The 22,577-nt window shown below is 32.6% G+C and overlaps 2 protein-coding genes across 4 annotated transcripts; one reads left to right on the forward strand and one right to left on the reverse strand.

Annotated features, from left to right (window-relative positions):
• Positions 1-4,520: 4,520 nt before the first annotated feature.
• Positions 4,521-12,246, reverse strand: LOC114177832 (ubiquitin domain-containing protein DSK2a-like). 3 transcript variants are annotated; one of them, XM_028063404.2, is made up of 8 exons: positions 11,856-12,246; positions 8,348-9,091; positions 7,520-7,740; positions 7,330-7,440; positions 6,915-6,973; positions 6,080-6,111; positions 5,419-5,508; positions 4,521-4,927 (listed from the first exon to the last, which is right to left on the reverse strand). In XM_028063404.2, exons 1-8 carry the CDS (start codon positions 12,073-12,075, stop codon positions 4,779-4,781), a joined length of 1,626 nt encoding a protein of 541 aa, XP_027919205.2. In that variant the 5' UTR covers positions 12,076-12,246; the 3' UTR covers positions 4,521-4,778. The 3 variants fall into 3 exon arrangements, with proteins under 3 accessions (XP_027919205.2, XP_027919202.2, XP_027919203.2); XM_028063401.2 differs by having other exon boundaries at positions 8,345-9,091; XM_028063402.2 differs by having other exon boundaries at positions 6,080-6,108; positions 8,345-9,091; positions 11,856-12,245.
• Positions 12,247-18,083: 5,837 nt separating this feature from the next.
• Positions 18,084-21,080, forward strand: LOC114177217 (disease resistance protein RUN1-like). The gene is made up of 3 exons (XM_028062484.2): positions 18,084-18,695; positions 18,881-19,982; positions 20,096-21,080. Exons 1-3 carry the CDS (start codon positions 18,211-18,213, stop codon positions 20,954-20,956), a joined length of 2,448 nt encoding a protein of 815 aa, XP_027918285.2. The 5' UTR covers positions 18,084-18,210; the 3' UTR covers positions 20,957-21,080.
• Positions 21,081-22,577: the final 1,497 nt, after the last annotated feature.

Below are 22,577 nucleotides of genomic sequence, written 5' to 3' on the forward strand. Positions count from 1 at the left end.
TTATAAAATAATTTATATTTAATTTTATAATTAAAATAATAAATAATAATAATTTTATTATTTTTATTGTCATAAAAAAATACACACACATATTTTTACTAATATGTATAATAAGTATTAATAATAACTCTTATAAGTGTAGATTTACTTTTGTTATAAGTAACTCACACTTAGAGATGGTAACAGGATGGAACGAGAACGAGTTTCACTATTCTATATTTATTCATATCGAAAAATTCATCATCATCCTCATATCCAAACCCAACGGGTATCAGACTTTTGTCATTACAACAAAAACTGATATTACTGACAGTCAAAATTCGTCGGTAATGATCAAAATCCATCGCTAAATCAGAATTACCAACGGATTATCGATGGTCAAATATATGTGAGTAAAACACTTGTTGGTAAAATTTTATCGACGAAAATCATGTTCGTCGGTAATTATTGATGGAAAAATCTGTCGGTAAAAAATCTATTAAAAAACTCTTGTCGGTAAAATTTTATCGACGAAAATTGTGTTTCATCGGTAATTACTGATAGAAAAATCCTTCGACAATTTTGTCGATAATTACCGACGGAAAAATCTGTCGGTAAAATCCAACCGAAAAATTCGTCGATAATTACCAAAATATCTGTTGATAAATAACGTGCACAGTTCATCTTCTTCCTTCTCCCTCTTTCATTTTTTTCGTCTTCTTCTTCGTCGTTGTAGTCCCGCCGCCGTCACAATTATCGTGTGATTTCAAATATTTGGAAAGAAATTATAATTGTATACATTTCAAATTAGAATACCAAATAAAATCTCATGGAAAACAAAACATTCTTCTTCTTTTTTAAGGTGAGCTTTGGGCGAGATAAAAAATATCAAAATTCGTCAGTAAAATTAGTCGGTAAAATTCGTCAGTGATTCACATTTTACCAACTAAAACATATCCGTTGGTAAAATTCCATCGGTAATTTCAATTTTTTTGTAGTGTATCTCATCCCCATCCTACCGAGTAATGGGTATATATTCGTACCTATACACATACCTGCTTTCTGATTGTTACAATATTAATCAATTGTTTTTTATAAAATAACACAAAATTACGATAAAGAAAATATAATATTATCAAATATTCAATATTAAGATGAGGGTTGTTTCTTCGATATCAAATATTTTGAAAGAAATTATAATTGTATACATTTCAAATTAGAATACCAAATAAAATCTCATGGAAAACAAAATATTTATTAAATTTGCAAACATTAATGAAACCTAGTTAATAAAATTTAAAATATTTTTAAAGAAATATAAAAGGAAAACAAATATTTAAATTATAATGTATTCTAAAGGTTTGTTTATTTCAATTTTTTAAATTATAATGAATTTTTTTTTACACTAATAAAAATTATAATATATCACTTGATAAAAATGATGCAAAGAACAAAGATTAACTAATAATAATAAAATTTTAACATAGATATTGTATCTTTTAAATTTTAATATTTGTTAGATTATAAAAAAAAAATTCATGACAATTAATTAAATTTTTATATTATAGTAAATAAGATAACGATGAATTAGTTATTAAATGAAGTAAATCAAATAATGGTTTTTAAGACATTGTCTATTAAATATAATCGTTACGCATGTGGGTGAGTCTTAAGGAACATTAACATGAAGTGAAAATTACAAAAGATTTTATTTTTCTTTTAGTGTTAACTGTGACATTTTTATATTTAAGGATAAAATTGTAAAATTTTTCCTATATAAAAGTCCCCTACATAATAATGATCAATAAAATAACCTACCGTACAATATATCCCTTCAATTATCTATCTTTTCTCTATCTTTACTTAATATTATTTTTTAATTTTCAATAACATTTTATGTTCATTATTACTTATTTTTATTGATTATATTACCATAAAATTTTGTTAGTTTATTAGATAAAGTGAAAAAATTTATTTACTAAAAAGTATATATATATATATATATATATATATTGTTTATAATATTAATTGAAGATCAAATCGTTCATTGAAGTATAATAATTATGTTTTTAAATTCAAACATTTACAAATATTACAGAAATATTACTTCAAATCGTTCATTGTAGAGATTTTTCTTACTTCAATTAAGTTAGATAATTCAAAATATTAAAAATCTTTTAAATAGAAAAGTTGGTTCAACAAATAAAAGGTAGATGTTTATTATATGTGAAAGTCTTAAATATATCGGTCCCGATTTTCATAAACTTGGTTCACTTTGGTCTTATTTTTTCTGAAATGTTCAAAAGGATTCTAATTTTTGTAAATTGTGTTCAATTTGATATTTTTTTAAATGTCTTTTAAATTGTTAACAGAAAGTGAATACTAACAATCACGTGTTACTTCATGATTTTTTAATTTTAAAAAGATTGTCCGCATATTAATTTAACAATATAACATATGATAGTGTCAGTGTTATATGTCAATCCAGTGTCAGTGTCGGTGTCACTATTAAGATGAAATTTAGTAAACACCAACAGTCATCATGGTGAACTAGGAAATCACACATGAATTCACTTGAGAATCGCTTTCAGCTATGATAGATATTGTCAATAGCACGAACTTGGTCAATAAATGTAATGTTAGTTTTGACCATCGCCTCTAACATGCCAACATTATTAATAAAAGAATGAAAAATGGACGAACACCAATATTTGGATAAACATTCTTGCACACAAGGATCAACCCACTCATAAATTGATCATAACAAAAAATTATTTTGAACTTGTTCTAAACCAAACATCCAAATCCAATCAACAACATTATCATCACCATTATGAGATGGCAATGTCTTCTTCGTGGAAACACTGCGTAAACCAACCTTATACAAAAGAGTGTCCTTCCTTGGTCAACCACCCAACCAAAGACACTCAAAACTAGAAGTTGAAAACGTCACTAACATGATATGATACTAAGATACTAACAACTGTACCACATGTCACCTCTCCAAATCTTACATGGATAAATGATCACTGTGAAAAAAGAAAAGCTTGAGCAACCCAACCATGGGCAATTATCATTTGTTATATCTTTGATAATATAATCATAACAATTGTTAGTCACTCCCCGTTCTTCATGTACATCATATACAAATGCCATAAAGTTGAACTTAATCTTTCCATTTTTCTTGGACTCCTCATCGTCAGAGATTCCTTAAGCACAAGGGATAATCTATAGGCAATGTTAAGATGATCAACATTTTCTTTTATCTCTCATACTCTCAGTTCTAATAAAGCTGAGTCTAGGGGATAATATATTGTTCTATTCCCAAAATAATGTCAATCATTAATGACAACCTTATTTTGATAATGTTAACTTATATATACTCCACATTGTACACATTTATCCTAAAGCCAACTTCCAATACTAAAATTTAATGAATTATTAATTATATATACTTGTATTTATCCAAGTAGGTCCAGATAATTTATTTCTAAACAAAAATAAAAATAAATATTTTAAATCTATTTATTTGGAGAAAAATGACTAGTAGAACAAAAATTGAAAAAGAAAAAAACATTTTCCTTATTTAAGGAAAGATATCATTTTCTAATTGGCTTTCACGTATTTTGTTTTCAACGCAAATACGAAAAGAAATCAAATGAAAAATGTAAAGAAATTAACATTTTATTTTCTACAATTATTCTTATCTCATTTCTAGTTAAGAATAACAAATATAACGAAAACCAACATTTACTAAAGTTAACCCTCCCTTATGTCACTGAGATTGAGATAAAGTTTCAAAGTATATTATCTTAATAATTCCAATAATTTTTTAAAAATTATAATAAGATATTTTGCAAATTGTTATATCAAATATCGGACAAAAATTCCTAACTTGAAAACTATTTCATTCATAAAACATAATGTGTATAACTTTCTAAGTTTACAATTAATTAATTAATTTATTATTCTTAGAAATTTCAATTTTCATTTATATTCAGAGTACTTTATTATTAAACCAGTAAATACATTTTCCCCTTTATTTCATCTTTCCTTTTATCATTTTTTGTTTTTTCCTTCTTACAACCGAGCATATCCCTAATTCCTTATGGTTATCAACTTATCAGTGAAACTCGAGTACAGTGAATTAGATCTCTCAATACCAGTACCTCTCGTTTTCTTTGATTTGTTACAGGTCAAGGTTAGACTAACCCTGAAAGATAGTATATACGCACTGATAGAAAATTTCAAAAAAGCATAATCTCAGAAGCCCAATCTCTGCACAAGGTAATTAATATGAATAACCCAGCCTTCTTTGGAACAAAAGGGTCTGTTCCCTCATTCTCAGAAGCTTGCCTCGAATGATCATGAAACATTTGCATTCACAGTAATAAAGGCCGTAGCTTTTTTGTTGAGTGAATGGAGAATAAAGTTATAAATATAACATTAAGCTAACCTAGACAACAGCCTCTAGACAGAGATTTTCAACTGCTTGGTTCAAACTAAGATGGCCCAATCAGTAGTTATGGAGTTATTAAGCATTAACAAGCAAGTATAAATATCAATTCATTTGAAATCTTTAAGATCTCCAGCTGCGTCTAAAACTAGTTTCAATATAAGTATGTACATGAAGGGAATTGGACCATTAGAAGGAACAATGGCAGTCCAATGTATAAACCTACACCGTTTCAGCTCTGACCCTATAATTTGGACAGACTTCTGATTTTATTTGAATACCCAACAAGGCGCTTGAAAACTTATCTCGGAAAAAGACAGAAGAAAACTTGCAAACAATATTGTTACTGACCAGAGTTCCCCAATAGTCGTTCAACTGCTGCATGAACATTACCCGAAGTAGCAACAAGAGCTCTTATGTTCTCTTGTGTGTCAAAGAATCCCATTTCTTGAAGCTGTGAAAGTTGGGAGGCATACAATTGTTCTGGTGGCTCTGACAAGACAACAAAGTTAAAGGCTGAGTAGTATAAAATATAGGTAATAATACCTATGTCCCTGTAATTTTGGGGCATTTTTAGTACTACCTTATATTTTGAATGTTTATAAAGCAGTACTGTTTAAAAAATTTCAAATTCGATCCTTACTGTTCAATTGGATTAAATAACAATATTTGAGACTCCATATCATAAATATTTAATAAAATCCTTCCGTTCAGCTTACTGTAGAACTTCAAATTGCTCCTCCAGTGGCAGGAACTTAATTGGAAATTGGAACTTCTAGGGAGCCTAATTAAAAATCCCCAAATAGTACAGGGAGCTACAAATCAATATAATCTAGCCCAAGTTTGGGACTAGTTTTCTAGGGATTTTTTTTTTCGGAAGCTCTAGGATGCCGAACAAAAAATAGAAAGAAGAAAAAGAGAATTCTCCAAAATATGTTAACCAAAACAGTTATTTAGAGAAAATATAGGACAAGAATGCTTACCATTCGATCTATTTGGAACAGCTAGGCTACCAGTTCCAAGTCCACCAAACATACTCGACAACATCTCCAATCCCAAGTTGTTCACTGGTCCTACCAATAAAATCATTCCATAGAAATTTCAATTAAATAGTAGAATGTATGTCTGTAATGAAATGGCAGTTGCATAATCCAAAACAGCCACCACCTAATTTGACTGCCTCCTTTTTTCTTACTGGAGATACAATCAGGCCAAAATATTTTTAATGCATCTGGTCCTTCGAATGGTCGCTCGTTAACTAAAGGGTCATAGGACTTTAACAGAAAGGTAATCTTGTTATCAAAGGATTTTAAGCAGTAACCTCTGCCACCCAAACCTAATTTTGTGATTTATGAACCACCTAAAAAACTTAGCAGAGGTGGTCATTATTAAACTGCAACCGAAGACCAAATTCACATTCTTATTTTAAGAACAGAAAAAAAAAAAAAAAGACCCAGCTAACCTACTTACCACCTCAATTACCTTGTTAGATGTTTAACCACTTCACTATATTATAATTCATAACTAAAGCATGATAGGTCATCTTCAGACTTGATTCAGCAATTTTAATAGACAATGAAATACCATAGCAGCAAATAGTTTATATCAACAAAAACCAATAGAATAGAGGGAGGTCTTGCATACCAGTGCCTCCGCCGGTTTCACCAGATTCCCTGCTGAAGCTTAGCGGGTTAGTAGAAAATCAAACAAGAAAAAAATGATGGGAAAATAAACACAACAAGGACATACATGGAGGTTGTATTTTAACAAATTATGCCAGACCAATCACAAGCGATCACCAAACCAGTCCAATTGATGACACCCAAACATTAACCATGTCATCCTCCACACCAAATCAGGTTATTATTAAGTCAAAGGGAAAAGTGACATTCAAGTGGCAGTGTTGAATGAAGATTTTGTTAGATTCTAGTAGTGCAACAACCATATGGTCAAATAAGAAGGTTTTCCAATTTCCAAGCTCACAAAGCAACTTCATTTTTAATAATTTATTAGAAATATAAACCTTCAAATATTTTACTTCCATAAACCTATGATGTGACACATAATGATGGACATACAGATTTCATATTATAAATGACCCATAAACCTTCAAATATTTATATCTCTCCTTCAATTATTTTTATATTATGTTACGAAATCTTGGTTTTCAAGCATAGTATTACATAAGCATGACCAGAAAAAAGAAGTCATAGATGAATAGTTTTTAGAAAAGTAATCATAAAGACAATGCCAAAATGCTCATGCAACCACTTGTTTATGGGATGTTAAATGACGTAACTTAGCCAAAACGATCAGCAGCAATGGTTGTGCTAGTTACTAGGAATTTTATCACTCAGGCTGAGCAAACAATTAAATTGGTAAGCTAAAGGATAGACTTCAACACATTCAAAGTTTATTTCTTTTCATTTCATTAAATTGAAAAGAAACATGGAAAGGTCAGTATAGCAACAGTACTTACCGTGTTGGTTGCTGCTGACCAAGCTGAGACAGAAGAGCTTGCTGGAATGACAAGAGTTGCTGTCATTGTGTAAGGCAAAACTATTAGAATATCATCTAAAGCAAGGAAATATAGAAAATAGCTGGCAATATAACCTCTATATATTGATCACAATTTATAGAATAAATTATTCTACTGCCAGCCTGCAAATAAATAATTAAAAAAAAAAACAATTTCCAAATGCTTAGGTCCTAAAGGTTTTCATTCACAACCATTTTGACTTATGCTGCCCTTGGACCAATTATGCCTTGATTCTTATGATTTCTTTCATACTAAGATTCACTAGAATTCATCAAAGAGGGACTGCAACCAAACATCTGTGGCAAAAGATATTCTTGAAACCCACTAACAGACATAGAACTTTAAATATGTCTACCTGCAATGTCTCAGGTGAAGAAAACAAGCGAAGGAATTCCGGATTTTGCATTACGTCTCTGAGAGAATTTAAATCAGGCATGCCACGCTGCTCAGTATTAGCACCCAGAATCTAAAATGTAAATTAAATATCAGAAGGATAAATTCAACATATGTACATAGCATTTGTACTAGGTATGGTTTGTAAATACCTGATTCAAAGTTTGTGGGTTGGAAAGCATACTTTGCATCATTTGTGAGATAGCTGGATTTTGCATTAACTGGGTCAGTAAAGAAGCATCTGGCACGGCATTGCCACCCAGCATGTTTTCAAGGTCTGGCAGGCTAAGCCCTCCTAAGCCAGTAGGTCCTTGCTGCCTGGCATCCACACCAGTGGTCGACGACCTTCTGGTGTTATTTTGAGCACCTCCAGCTACATATACAATGGTTGCCGTCAATAATGACAATGATTCATATTAGTCGCAAGCTGAGGCACAAATATGATGCATGTATCATATACAATACATATCCAATATGGCAATACATTTTTTTCAAACTTATGTAGGATATGATACGTCTAACATATTTAGATATGTAACAAAAATAGTAAGCATAATAAATATATAATTGCAATTCCGTAAATCCAAATTTAGAACATACTTCTTAGACATTACTAGACCAGAAAATAGAAAACTGCTTACTACTTTTTTATAAATAAGGACAGTACTTACATCAACCTTATACCTCTCTTTGAAACCATCCATAAAAAAGATAATTTTCCTCTTTGGTTCACGAGCAAATAATTATATATTCCTACATATTCATGATTATGTCTCGTATTGGATTTTGGTAAAAAGATTTTGAAGATTTTTATGCTTCAATATGTATTAATGAAGTGACTAAGAGAACCAGTATTCATTATAGATATATGAAAATAAAAGGTGTCTGATAGGTCACAAGCAACAAAACATTGTAGTCAGTATCCTTAACACAGACAAAATATATCAGCAAAGGAATAATTTAGTATCCAAACATACTACCAGTAGAGGACCAAGGATTTGGAAGCGGGTTAGTATTAGGTAAGGCAGAACCAGCAGTTGCTTCAGAACTAGTAGTTGAGGGATTAGTTGATTGGTCCCTTGCATGGTCACCATGAGTCCCTGAAATTGCTGCATTACTATTTGCGGTATTACCAGCCATTGTAGTGGCATTCAAAAATGGTTCTTGAATATTTTCATACATGCGCCTCAGCATGTTGAATCCCTCAGGAGAAGATTCAATGTTGCTCATTGCTCTGTCTGTATTTCTCATCATTTCACGCATGATCTCAGGGTTCCTTGTAGCTTCAAGGGTCTGACGAAGAGTACTAGGATCATTAAGTATGTGTGCTAACTCAGGGTTTCGATCCATGAGCTCTTGCATCTGTGGATTATTCATTATAAGATTCCGCACTATCTCAGGATTATTCATTAGATTCTGCATGGCAGGCGAATTCATTAATTCTCTCACTAAATTGGGATTTGAAAGAAATGGTTGCTGCATCTGCTCTAGATCAGGAAATCCGTCACCAAATAAACCATTTCCCCCAGTCCCATTGATACCTAGTCCAGGGAACAGTGAAGCTCCAAAGCCAAGCCCTCCTAAACTCCCACCTTCATTCGCACCAGCACCTGTGGCATTATTTGTTGCAGTATTGGTATCGGTGCTGGTAGTACTGGTTCCACCAGTTGGATTAGTACGTACAAAACCACGAACCAAATGGACAGTGTGATCTGCCTCCAATCCTATAAGGACAAATAGAAATCAGAGTTATGTTCATTCATTTGAGAATGCATTCTTAAGAACCTTAATTCAGTGTGTGAACAGATGTGGGCTGTTTTTATTAAGAGCACAACATAAAACTATCTTTCTGCCCAATACAAGCCATGCCAGCCAAACATTCTGTCAACTGTCAACAAATTAATCCTACATCTACACCACACATATGCAAAGAAGAGATATGATTAAAAAATATTAGCAGTTTTCAACAAAATTATGTTTGATAGTATTATTTAAGGATGCTTTCATGTGTAACCTTAGAGAACTGGTTAAATAAACAACAAAAATTGAAATGTTTTTATCAAAATTCAGAGTGACACTTTTCATAAAGGCATCCCACTTTGATTCCATAGCCAATGTCCAAAGGGACCTCATTAGCATTCTCCTTGATGATACGCATGTATCATTATCCTACTTCCATTTTACCTATATCTCCCTTATAAATAAACATTAAAATACTCCATCAAACACAAATTTAAACATTCAAATCCCAAGCCTTCAAAGAAAAAACATTTAATCAAATAACGCCAGAGTTATCAATGGTGGATAGTGGAATATACAGGAAAGCCAAAATCCCATCATATAAACACCTGCTGGCAAACGTCCATCACATAATAGCAGCCATGGCAACACCACTGACCAACACTGAACATGCATAATTATAATTTATAAGTGATAACAATAAGTATTATGATGTGCAGATACAATGTGAATCACATATGATGTGTATCCTATACGGAATTATGTTTTTCTTTTGAAAATAACGTGATATGGTAAAAGATAAATATGCATTTAAAAATGTATACAAATTCTCAAAACAAAATAAACATATAATTGCAATTGTGCAAATCCAAATTAAAAATCGCATTTCTTAGACATTGTCAAAATAAAAAATTATAAATTATTGCCAATGTAAAAGTATTAGTGCTTCATAAATTGGATACTTCAGCAATAAGTATCAGTAAAGTATCCTACAATACCGCATATGGATATGGATCAGATACAAATATGGATATGGATCAGATACAAATATGGATATGGATGTGACACAAATTGAAGTATCAGTGCATTATCATATGACAGGACACGAAGTCCTGCTAGCTTAACCTAGATAAATAATCAAACATTTGGACATGTCAATTTCACTAAACAAGTAAGGATACTTCATAGCCCACTGATTTTCTTACACAATTGTTTTGTTTAAGCCTTAAACAGACCTAACTAAATTACAAAATCCACCCCCTGCATTCTTCATTAACAATGAGATCATGAGAAAATGCACAATCTGAGAAAAGTAATATAATACTGAGATGCAGAACAAAACAACTCAGCACCAGACTATAGTATGGAAGAAGAATAAAACAAATCAAAGGCTAGGTTGTTTGTCCAGAAGTATCACCTGATATTACCTTTAACACATTACTTTATAACTGTCAAAAAAGAAATCAATCTCCTATATTTTGGTAAGGCATAAAATACAAAAGATTATTTCATTTATTCAAATATGTAATCCCAACATAGGCAATTATTGGTCCAAGACTATTTTGGCTTCATATCTACTTTATAATTTAAATGAAATCTTTAAAAGTAAAGTATAGGTTGTTTAACAATTTTCATTTGTTTTAATTTAGAAGATAGGACTTGAGGGTGAGCAGCAAGAAAAAAGAAAGAGCAGGAAGAGAGAAAGGAGAGAATGAGAGAACAGAGAGATAGAGCCAGCTGCTTTTTAAATGTTAGTTATTTCTCTTTTATTTTAAAAAAAAAAAAATTAAGTTGCATATGTGCCTCTCAAACAATGTCTTTGACTAAACTATTTTAAGGAACAAAAAGAATAACAACAACAACAAAGCTTTGTCCCAATACGTGACTCACCACACAGATCACGTGACATTATTTAGCTTAGATAAAGACCATCTTCAGGAGATGTTATTACTATGAGTCCTTCCTATCAACTTCCTCCAGTCTCTTTCAAGGTCTCCATCTCCCCCTTGGTTTATCTCTCCCCTTTTTCATGAGACTTAAAATCATGCATCAACTCTCCTCATTGGTACCTCTTAGAAATATCCAAACCACCTTAAACTATCTTTTCAGTGCCACACCCATAGCTTGTTAGGACCCAATTCCAAGGAATTTGGCCTGAGTCCACTTCGTTGGTAATGGAATTCTAGTGAGCACTTAAAGGGATTTGATTTGAGCTCTTATCACAACTGCCTATGCTTTCATTTTCATAGCTAATCTCAAGCCCAGGAAAATGTAGAGAATTGTATTAGGTCCCTCACGCCGAACATGGATCACTCACGACAACCTTCTCAAGGAAAAAGCAAATAAAAAAGAGCTGGACAAAACACCACGATAATTGAAACCTGCGACTAACTGAACCCGTTTTCCTTTTATGCTTCCCATCGAACCTCCATTCTCTTTAGTAAACAAGGACAAAAAAATAGACCCTCAATCTCTCTCACGCCGAGAAAATAACACCCTTCACTTCCATCTCAAACACGCCCATGTCATATTCCCTTTGAAATCCTATCCATCATAACGTAACACATATCCACTTCGACTTTGGGCACTATATTTGACTAATCAGCCACGTAAATACAATCAGAATCGCATAAACACCTTCGTAAACCAAATAGAATCTATAATACCGACTCAAACACATCAATTCATAAAAAAAAAAAAAAACATATGCATAGAGAAAAAACACCGGCGTATGGATTATGGAAATACCGTAGCTTCGGAGGGTTTGATCATCCTTCAAAATGCGACCCTTGTAAATGAGGCGTTGTTGTTCGACGGGTACATCGCAATTGCGAGCAACGAGATCCTTGAAGGAACTAACGATGGAATCAACGGAAGTCTGAACGGAAAACTTCGAGCCGTTAGAGCAGCGAACATTGATGTTGACGCTGACCCCTTCGGATTCCTCAACGGCACTGTCACCTCCCATGACGCCTTTCGGGGAGGCGCGTCACTCGGACAATCTCGCAGTGATTGAATTGAAGCGAAAGGGAAAAACGAGCCCTAACCCTAGAACATGGAAGACTGGTGCGTAAGCCAGAACAGAGAAGAAACTCCGCCCGCTACCAACAAGAGACAAAGTTCAACGTAAGGGAAGAAATAATAGTTAATGAAGAAAAGTAGAATAACCAATAGAATATACTATAAACCATATAACATTTAATTAATTCATATTTAAAATTAATATTTAAATTGATGAAATTTTATGAGAAATTTATTTACATAGAACTATTAACTCTTGTATGTGATGCATAGTTTTTTTTTTTTCTTAAAAGATATATGTTTTTAGACTTTTAAATTAGAAGCATTATTTATTTCTAGTATTTTCATTATGAGATTTTACTTTTAGTTTTTTTTTTAATTATTAAAAACTTAAATTTAGTTACTAAATTGAAATACTTTCTTTATCTCATTTAATTACAAATTTTCATTCTTATTTTTTTATTTATTTTTGTAAAATGTTATTTTTAGTTCATAAGGTTAAAAAGCGTGGAACACAAGTTTTGTTCGCTTACTAACATGTTTCAAAATGTTAGTAAAAGGCATAATAATTGATATAGCCAAAATCTCTTTGACGATAAAATTCTATTGTGTCATCACGTCACAACAGTCCTCCAAGTTTGTTACCTCCAAGATGTTAACGAAAAATGAAGTGGTATTTAAGGTGACAATAATTGTCGTTTAAGTATGTATATTGATATGGAGAGTTGGATGCAGGTATAATTGGGATGTGGACTTACATAGATTTAAGAATTATATAAGGTGTAGTGTTCCATTTAATCGATAACCCTAATTAAAAGAAACGTTACACAGCGCGGTCTTGGAAATATAAGTATAACTTCTTACAATACAAGGCACACCACGATGGCAAAAGCCAAATAAGATACAAAGTTCAACAATACTCCAATTTAAAATTAAAGGCCAAGCAAATACATGGGTCATAGCCCTATAACTAAGCGCAAAGCAATAGAATCCAGTCCAGGCGAACTACGCAGTGGAATCATCGCTTCCTTGTTGACTTCGAGTGCCTCTCGCATATGCTCACATCAATAAATTGATGATCATCGCAAAAGGAGAAGAACCACATACAAGACAACCAAACAAACAATAGGGTAAGCTAGAGTAGAAACAGTTTATCATGCAGTCACATGTTATCACACAATCCAAACAATAGACTCAGACTCGACTAATCCGGATTACATATAATCTAGTCGGATTCAACGGATGCTTGCACTTGTGGTGGATATCTCTGCTCACCCCGAGCTAAGTGTTACAAGTGGTACAATGTCTCAATCCCCCACACAAGATTAAGCCCTTAATGAGTCAGGATGCAACCACAAGAGTCTCTAAGTGAGACTAACTAACTCCTTAGAGTGTCAGGATGCAACCTTACCTTGAATCCTTACCAAATTATATAGATGGAGCACCACCATGAACTTCCACTAACAGGGATCATGGAATTACGTCCCGACCACTAAAGCACCACTATGAGGTCTCACCTAGAGGCTCATGGAATTACGCACTGACACAGACCAATCATACTCAATCAATCAAGTATTATTTATCATGCACATAACTCTCATGCCAACCTTTATAACCAAATCCACATTCATTTTCCATGTTGAATCCATTCCAACTCATCCTTCCCAATCCATGAATATAGAATTGTACTTCATACCAATACCATGCCATTTTGATACCAACCATTTCATTGAAATCGCATGCCAAGATTTATCCAAATTCATCATTCACAATCCATAAATCACATCACTCATACAAATTCATTCATCTCATACTTTATAAATGCATACCAAGACATACATATATCACAAAATAGTATTCATCCCAAATAAATGAGTGCCAACATTTAAATACCTGCAATTCCATACAATCAAGCACAACCCACAACCATAATTCTTACACCAAAATTCCTAAGAAAATTTATTATCACCAAACCAAAAATCATTACAGTAATGTGTGACACATTTCTCAAGCTACAGATATCTAATCGGCGATCCAACCGGTCAAACCATAAAATAGCATGTTATGAACCAAATGTCAAAATTTGACCTCAATCCAACGGTTAATGAGTCGAAAAAGTCAATTTTACTAAAATTGCGCATATCAGAAAAAATACACAGTCGCCCAGCGACCAATTCAACTCGCCCAGCGACTGCGCGACGCATCAGAATACGAGAAATAACGTCAAATATCACAGTTTCATGAATATTTGAACCCTTAACTTATAAATATACCAAAAACTAACGTTTTCCCCAAACTTTTCTCATATTTCACAAAACATTAATCGCATAAAATAAAAATAACGTGAAACCCTAGCTTCACTTACCTGGAAAGGGGTTAGCAGAGGACTTCGACACCCGAAGCGTGACTAACAGTAGCTCAAGCAATAGCTTCGAGGGCTGAAAAACAGTGGAACGAGCTTAAAACGAGTTCACTAAGACAACTCTAGTTGGAACTACGAAGAATGAACAGAATGGAGCAAGAACATGAGTTGGAAGCTGACCTACTAAGAGTAGAGAACTGGTGTGAGTTCACTTGATAAGAAACAGTGGCTGAACCCTAGCAGAGCTTCACAGCTGCTCAAAGAGGAAGTAAGGGAGAACTATTTTTCTAAAATGATACGAATGAGTGGGTTAGGGCAGGTCTTGGGTCATTTAGCTCCCTGTGGACCAACCCTTAGGCCCATTAGACCTTGGGGCATCCCTTAAAGATTGAGGCTGAAATAAGAAGGCTTTACATAAGGTATAATTGGGATGTGGACTTACATAGATTTAAGAATCATATAATTACAATATAAAATATCATATAATTGCACTATGAAATATTATAGATGTTGTTGGAAACTTTAGGGATTATAAAGATATAAAACAAAAAAAAACGATAAAGAAGATTAGTTTTTTTTTTATATATATATTACTTAGTAGACGAAGAGTTACACTATTAACACTTGGAATTACAAGTTTAAATATTCTCATGTGAGACCTAAAAATCATTTGATTTATGAAAATTGATAATACACCATTTTAACATAATTGCACAAAGGAAAAAAAGTGTACAATCAAGGTTGTGATAGGATGTGAAGATGTAAGTGAATTTTGTGGATTCAGAACAAGCCAAACAATTAGAAGAAAATGATACAAATGTGTAGCAAAAACGAAAAGAAGATTAGTTAATGTGAGAATTCTCATGAAAACATAGGATTTAAACATTACCCATAAAAACATGTTTATTTTTTATTCCTATTTTAAACGATAAATATTATATTACATGGGTTTTAATAGGAAACACTCACATAATACTAAAAAAAAGATATTTACCGGGGTTATTTTATAGAGGTTATAAAAAACCTCCATAGATATCATATGGGTTGATCTTGATGGATTCTCTAAAAGTTGATAATAAAGCGAGTTTTATTTTATTTATTTTTTCCAGGAGGTTTATGACATCTGCAGGTTGCAATACATTTTGCAATACATTTTTCCCTTGGTGAATTCACGCGTTCCCTCCCAAATCAGAAAAGCTAGGTGAGTTATCCTCCTTAGTCGCGACATACATGAAAAAACCTAAGTTTTTCTTTAAATCAGTTCCTTTCCGCGATTAAGCTTTGTTGTAGTCTCCGTCGTAGCCCTTTTTGTCGCACCCTCTCTATCGTGCTGTCTTTGTCGTAGCCTGAGTAGCAAATCAGTGACTCTACAATTCAGCTTTGTCACGCCCTCTCCAGCACTCTGACACTCCATCATATGTGGTTGTGAACCAGTGACATTTGTCTGCGTAGCTTTAACCTCTAAACTCAGGCTTTTTATATTTAGAACATTATGTATTTTCTTTTTTCAACATTATATTTTTTTTATATTTACATTGTAATTGCTAATACTTTATCAAATCATTAATAAAATCAATTTTGGTTAATTTTTGTGTACTTTACGAATTTAGATATTTTGTTTATTTTTTATTATGAAAATAATTTCATTAAATTAATAAATTATAAATGCAGACAGATAATTACAAATAAAGGACATTTCAAATCTCCACAAAATAATAGTCACCAATAGAAAAGGTTAAAACCCTCCATAAAACAACCTCTGCAATATAATTTCAATACTAAGGGTCACTCAAAACCTCCACAAATAGTTTGTGGCGATTCTAATTGTGGAGGTTTAGAAAACCCTCGCAAATTGATTTACGGAGGGTGAATGCCCCGCAGATTGAAAAGAAAAACATCCACTAAATAGTAATTTTTTTGCAGTGTAACAACACATTAAAAAATATACTTTATGCTTTCATTTATCCTGTTTAGAATATATATTTGTAGAGATGTCAAAATGAGTTTCAACTCGTGAGCCAACCTGGCTCACCACGGGTTCGAGCTAGGTTGGGTTGAGAAAAATTCAATTTTTTCAAAAGTGGGTTGAACTCAACCCGATCAACTTAATCCAGGGGTTAAATGGGTTCGAGTTGGGTTGAGGGTAGGTTGACCCACTTAACCCACCAACATTTTTTACAATTTTTTAATAATTATTTACTACCCCAATTATATAGGGTCACAATTTCATATTTTTAAATACTAAAATGTTGTTCAATAATATTTGAAAAGTTTGAATGTTTAATTAATTTGATTGTCAAGTTATATATGTTGATACTTTAATTTTTAACTATAATGTTTATATAAATTACTCAAGCAACTATCTTATAAACATTTTTTTTTCTAAATTAACATGATAAAAATGTGTAGTTTTTTTTATTTATATTTTGTTGAATAGCATGACAAAAAATGTGTAATATTAGCCATATTTTTTTGGACTATGTTGACACTTTTTTGGAAAGAATTCATCATATATTGGTGGTGAGCATGATGAAAACATTGGTTCTAGATTTTACTTTGATTGTCATGTCATGGGTTGCTTAAAAAATTATTTAAATATTTGAATACTTAAAAATAAATACATAAATAATTTTTTTATGTGAGTTGGTGAGCCAACTCACTTAACCTACCAACCCGTGGTGGGTTGAGCCAAGTTGTAAAATGTTTGGCTCATCATAAAGTGAGCCAAATTCAATTTACTCATTTCCAACCCGACTCGTGATGCGTGTGAACCAGATTGGCTCATTTTATTGATCGAGTAATTCAAATATAAAATTTATCAATTGTATTTTTTTTATTGACAAATTTTAATTATTACTTTTATTAGTAAGGAAGTTGAATCACAATTTCTCTCAACCTTCTTTCCCATTTCTTTTATTAGGTCAATCTTGTAACTCAAAGTGTGAGTGTTATTAATAATTCAACATCAGTTTTGTCCTTGAATATAGAATGTGCAGGTATTCAATATCAAATGTAATCTAAGTTATGTCGAATGTAGAAAGTACATCAGTTCATAATTAAAATTAAAATAATTTATTTCAATGACAACTCTTTCTATTTCGATTTTAGAATCAATTATAGAAGCTAATATAAAATAGTTTTATCGTAGTAATGTTTATTTTATTTATTTATTATTAACTAATTCATTTTCCTTGTCAAGAATAAAAGAATATATTATATCTCATTCTATTTTTCACACATAGTATATAATTATTAGTCTTTAACAAATTACTGTTAAAAATAAATAAAAAATATATATAATTCATTTTCATTTTACAAAAGTATTTAATAAATTTTATATCAAACTATAAGTTACTGTAAAATCTAATTTTTTTTTGCAATTCTTATATTATGAATTTTAAGATTTTTCCTTATAAATGTATTTGGTACAATTTATTTGAACTGAGTGGATAAAACTTGGAACATATTCACATAACAGGAAATGCCGAATAACTTTGTCGCGTAAAAATCTTAAGCGAATCCAATTCTGATGTACGCATTACTTTACATTTCCTCAGATCAGTTCATAATGAAATAACATAAATTACCACAAACAAACCAACATGCCTCATTGAAGCATATATAGGAAAGTAAAGCTTTCAATATTTTCAATATATATATGATGGGCGTGTTGTTTTGTCCTTAGTTTATTAAGAAAATTTTTGCTCTTGATTATACAAAATGGCATCGTCAACTTCTTGTGGTGTTAGTGAAATAAAACATGATGTGTTCATCAGCTTTAGAGGCACAGATGTCCGCAGTGGTCTTCTTAGCCATTTGAAAAGAGAATTACATCGCAAGCATATTGATGCCTATGTGGATGAGAGACTTGATAAAGGAGGTGAAATATTACCCTTGCTTCTCAGAGCAATTGAAGGGTCAAAAATATTTTTGGTCGTATTCTCCAAACACTATGCTTCATCACAGTCGTGCCTGGAAGAGCTTGCCAAAATGGTTGAATGCATGGAAACAAATAACCAGATTCTTCTACCTGTTTTCTTCCATGTAGATCCATCACACGTGCGACACCAACATGGAGATTATGGAGATGATTTAGCTCAACATGAAGAAAAGTTCAAGGAAAACATGCTCAAGGTACAAAGTTGGAGATCAGCTTTGAAAAAAGCTTGTCGTTCATCCGGATTTCATTATCCAACAAATTATAAGTAAGTTCATTTTCTTTTTTCTTTTATCTTTTACATACATATACTGCTGTATATCTTTTTCACCATTTACTTGTATACCAAAATTTGTGTGCAATAACAATTTAGTTGATGCTAGATGCAATTGGTGTTAACATAATATCATTGTTGTTTCTTTATATAATTTCTTACTTTCTTCTATATGCTAGGAATGAATCTGATCTTGTGGATAAAATTGTGGAAGACATTTCAGTAAAGTTGAGCGAGTTTTACCCAAGTGAATCAAATGGTCTTGTTGGAATTGATCAAAACATTACACAGATTCAGTCCTTGCTGCGAGTAGAATCAAATGAAGTTGTTTTTGTTGGAATTTGGGGCATGGGTGGCATAGGTAAGACAACCATTGCCCGTGCCATATTTGATAAATGTTCTCTTCGGTATGATGGTTGTTGTTTCTTCAATGTAAGAGAAGAATTGGAACGGCATGGATTCAGCAATTTACGGGAGAGGCTCATTTATGAACTACTTGAAGGAGAAGGTCTCCATAGAAGCGGCACAAGCAAAGCAAGAATCTTCAGTTCTGCTCTAAGAATGCTGGGTAGGAAAAAAGTTATGGTGGTGATTGATGATGTAAATACTTCTGAAGAATTACAGTATCTGGTCACAAAACCTGTTTGCTTTGGTGCGGGGAGTAGAGTGATAGTAACAAGTAGAGATCAGAACGTGCTTACAAGTGGAGAACTTCATCAAATTCATGAGGTAAAGGAAATGGACCCTCTTGATTCTCTCAAGCTCTTCTGTTTGAATGCCTTCAATGAAAGCCAACCCAAAACGGGATATGAAAAACTAACTGAAGAGGTGCTTAAAATCGCCCAGGGCAATCCCTTAGCCTTAAAAGTTTTAGGTGCAGATTTCCATTCCAGAAGTAGTATAAACACATGGAAGTGTGCATTAAGCAAATTCAAGAAGTATCCCAATGAGAAAATTCAAAGTGTGTTGAAATTCAGTTATGATGGACTGCATGAAGTAGAGAAAAAGGCCTTCCTAGATATTGCATTCTTTTTCCGAGAAGACACCGAAGAGTATGTTATAAAGCAACTAGATGCATGGGGACTTCATGGAGCTAGTGGAGTGGAGGTTCTCCAACGAAAAGCTCTCATAACAGTTTCCAATGACAACATAATACAAATGCATGACCTGATACGACAAATGGGTTGCGAAATAGTTCGTCAAGAATGTATAATACATCCAGGAAGACGCACCCGATTGAGGGATAAAGAGGAAGTATACAATGTATTGAGGTATAAGCTGGTAAGAGACATATATAAACTATATTAATACTTCACAAGTGTTTGTGTTTGTGTTTCAAATTTCAACCAGTGTCAAATTATGGCTTAGTGTTATATATGCTGATTTTTTTTCAGGGAAGCGATAAGGTGGAGGCCATGCAAGTAGATGTGTTTCGAATTAAAGATTTGCCTCTGAAACTGGGAACTTTTAAGAAGATGCCTCGTCTGAGATTTCTGAAATTTTATCTCCCATTGCATGATAATCTTTTCCTGCCGCCAAACCAGGATGGAAATTTATGGTATGGAGAACATCACTTTCCGTTGCTTTTATCTGCATGGTGCAAAGAACTAATGAAAGTTGCGTGTGAGATTCAGATAAAATGTGTTGAGTACCTTTATATTGATGGTTGTTCACATCCTTCTCGACTGAACAAATCTTCAGTAACACCGACGCTAGGAAACCATGCAATGGAAACACTGTCGTTGGCATTGATGTCATTGAACGAACCAATTGGTTCTCTCAGGGATCTTGAATGCTCAGATATGCTTGATCAACAATTTAAGACTCTGCCTGATGGGTTACTTTGCCTGAGATCTACTTATTATCTTAAGCTTTCTAAAAAGAGCACGGGGCAAGACAGTGGAAAACCTAAGTTGCACGTTCTGTTTGACAGCTTAAGGTTTTATGAACGAATATCTGTGAGCCAGTTGGATAACTCAGATGTTGGGGGTCATCGGGTGCCGTTCTTTTATGTTGCAGCTTTTATCTTTCTATTGCATCTCCTTCTTAAGAGACCCTGGTTTCAATTCCTCTTTTCTTTTCCTTTTCAATTCTTTTGCATTTTCTTTTTGTATCTTTTTTCTCATCTTACTTCCCTGTTCTATCCACCCCTTGCATTTTCCCTGTCATGGGTAGAGGCTTTCTTTCTACTCCTGTTCTTTTACATTTTGGGTAAAATATGTTATTGGTTTCTCAGGGTTTTTAAGAAATATTAGTGTTGTGTTGATTTATCTACTAAGATATGACAGTTAGAAACTGCTGTAATAGTTTCCGACAAGTAGGGGAAAATTGTAATGTGAAGTCACAACTAACATTAATACACATTTTCTTACCTTTTAAGTACTTGTTCAAATGTGTTACTCTCTTTACTAGGATTATTTACGAGTAAGTCTTTCACATTTACACTTCGATTGGATCATATACGTATTGTGGATCAAGAATTGTGTGTGAGAGAAGAATCAATAGTATTCATGAATTGATGTAAGGATTTGAGTTGAGGAGCTTGAAAACAGAGAAGGGAACGAGTGTTTCCTCCATTGTGTGAAGAAAGGATGAGAGAGAGGATAAAAACACCCATTTTACTCCTTATTTAGGACAAAAAGTCAATATCCATATAAAATCTATATGATAAATAGCAAAATCAATCCAAATCAAACTATATAAATTGATTTGGCTTCCAATCAATGACATAAAGTTTGGTTTAGATTTTTTTTTTTATCTTTAAATCAAACCTCATGATTTTTATAATTGATTTAAATGTATTTTTAACCAAAACTACATTGTAAACACCTTTCCAAGGATAACTTGTTGGGTGAAAGAAAGAGTTGTCATTCGAATGTCATGATATTTCAAAAGTTTTAAAACTCATCGTCGATGAATTTTAAAGGCACGTTCATCCAAATGATTATTCATAAATACAATATTAAAGGCATAACATCCAATTATTACATATAAATGCATAAATTCAGAACGACAAACATTGAAATGGCCATAAGAAGTTGAGCCTTTAAAGGTCAACCTTAACATACCACAAGAGATTTGATAATTATATGCGTATTATTATCCATATATCTGGATCCATGGATAAATTAAGATTTACATGTAGATATTAAGATGGTAAAAATTAATTCTTGATAAAATATCATTGTGGCATCCCATTTAATAGAAAAACTTTAATAAACAAAACATAATATAATAGAGCACGCGACATAAAGTATATAACAATCAACCATTATAGTTATCCAAAATATAATATACTGAGATCAATGACACATAACAATGTCATAAACATATTTCATAATGTAAAACAGTTTAGCCAATGATTGCTCACAGAGCAAGAAAATTACAAAGAAAATAGTTTCCAAAAGGTGCTACTAAAGAGCGATAACAATTAAGCCTAGTCTAAACAGCTGCATCTCTACCATCCGCACGATCACCGGGAGTCTCCACATCTGCTCAGACCAATATTGGTGATCATTGCAAAAAGGAAAACACCACAAGAAACATAACACAAACAGGAAAAGGATAAGCTAGTGAAAATAATTTTAACATACAAATAAGCAAGCAAATTATTAAACACAAGCAACATGTGATGACAAACAATTCAAAAACCCTCTAACTCAATTATCCAGATACATGTAATAAGATCGAATTCACTAGTTGCTTCCACTTGTGGTGGCCTCTATTACTCTATAGAGCCATTGTCAATGGATTTCGCCCTACCACACACAAGGTTAATTAGTCCATTATCATCTAAGGTCATTATCCTGCAAAAGACTAGGACTTCTTATTATTCTCACCACATGAACCGGTCTACTCTATGTGAGTCTGACTAAT

This window comes from Vigna unguiculata, chromosome 3 (genome assembly GCF_037176805.1).
Source record: "Vigna unguiculata cultivar grain cowpea cultivar isolate G323 ecotype 2 chromosome 3, ASM3717680v1, whole genome shotgun sequence".
Classification (NCBI taxonomy): domain Eukaryota; kingdom Viridiplantae; phylum Streptophyta; class Magnoliopsida; order Fabales; family Fabaceae; genus Vigna; species Vigna unguiculata.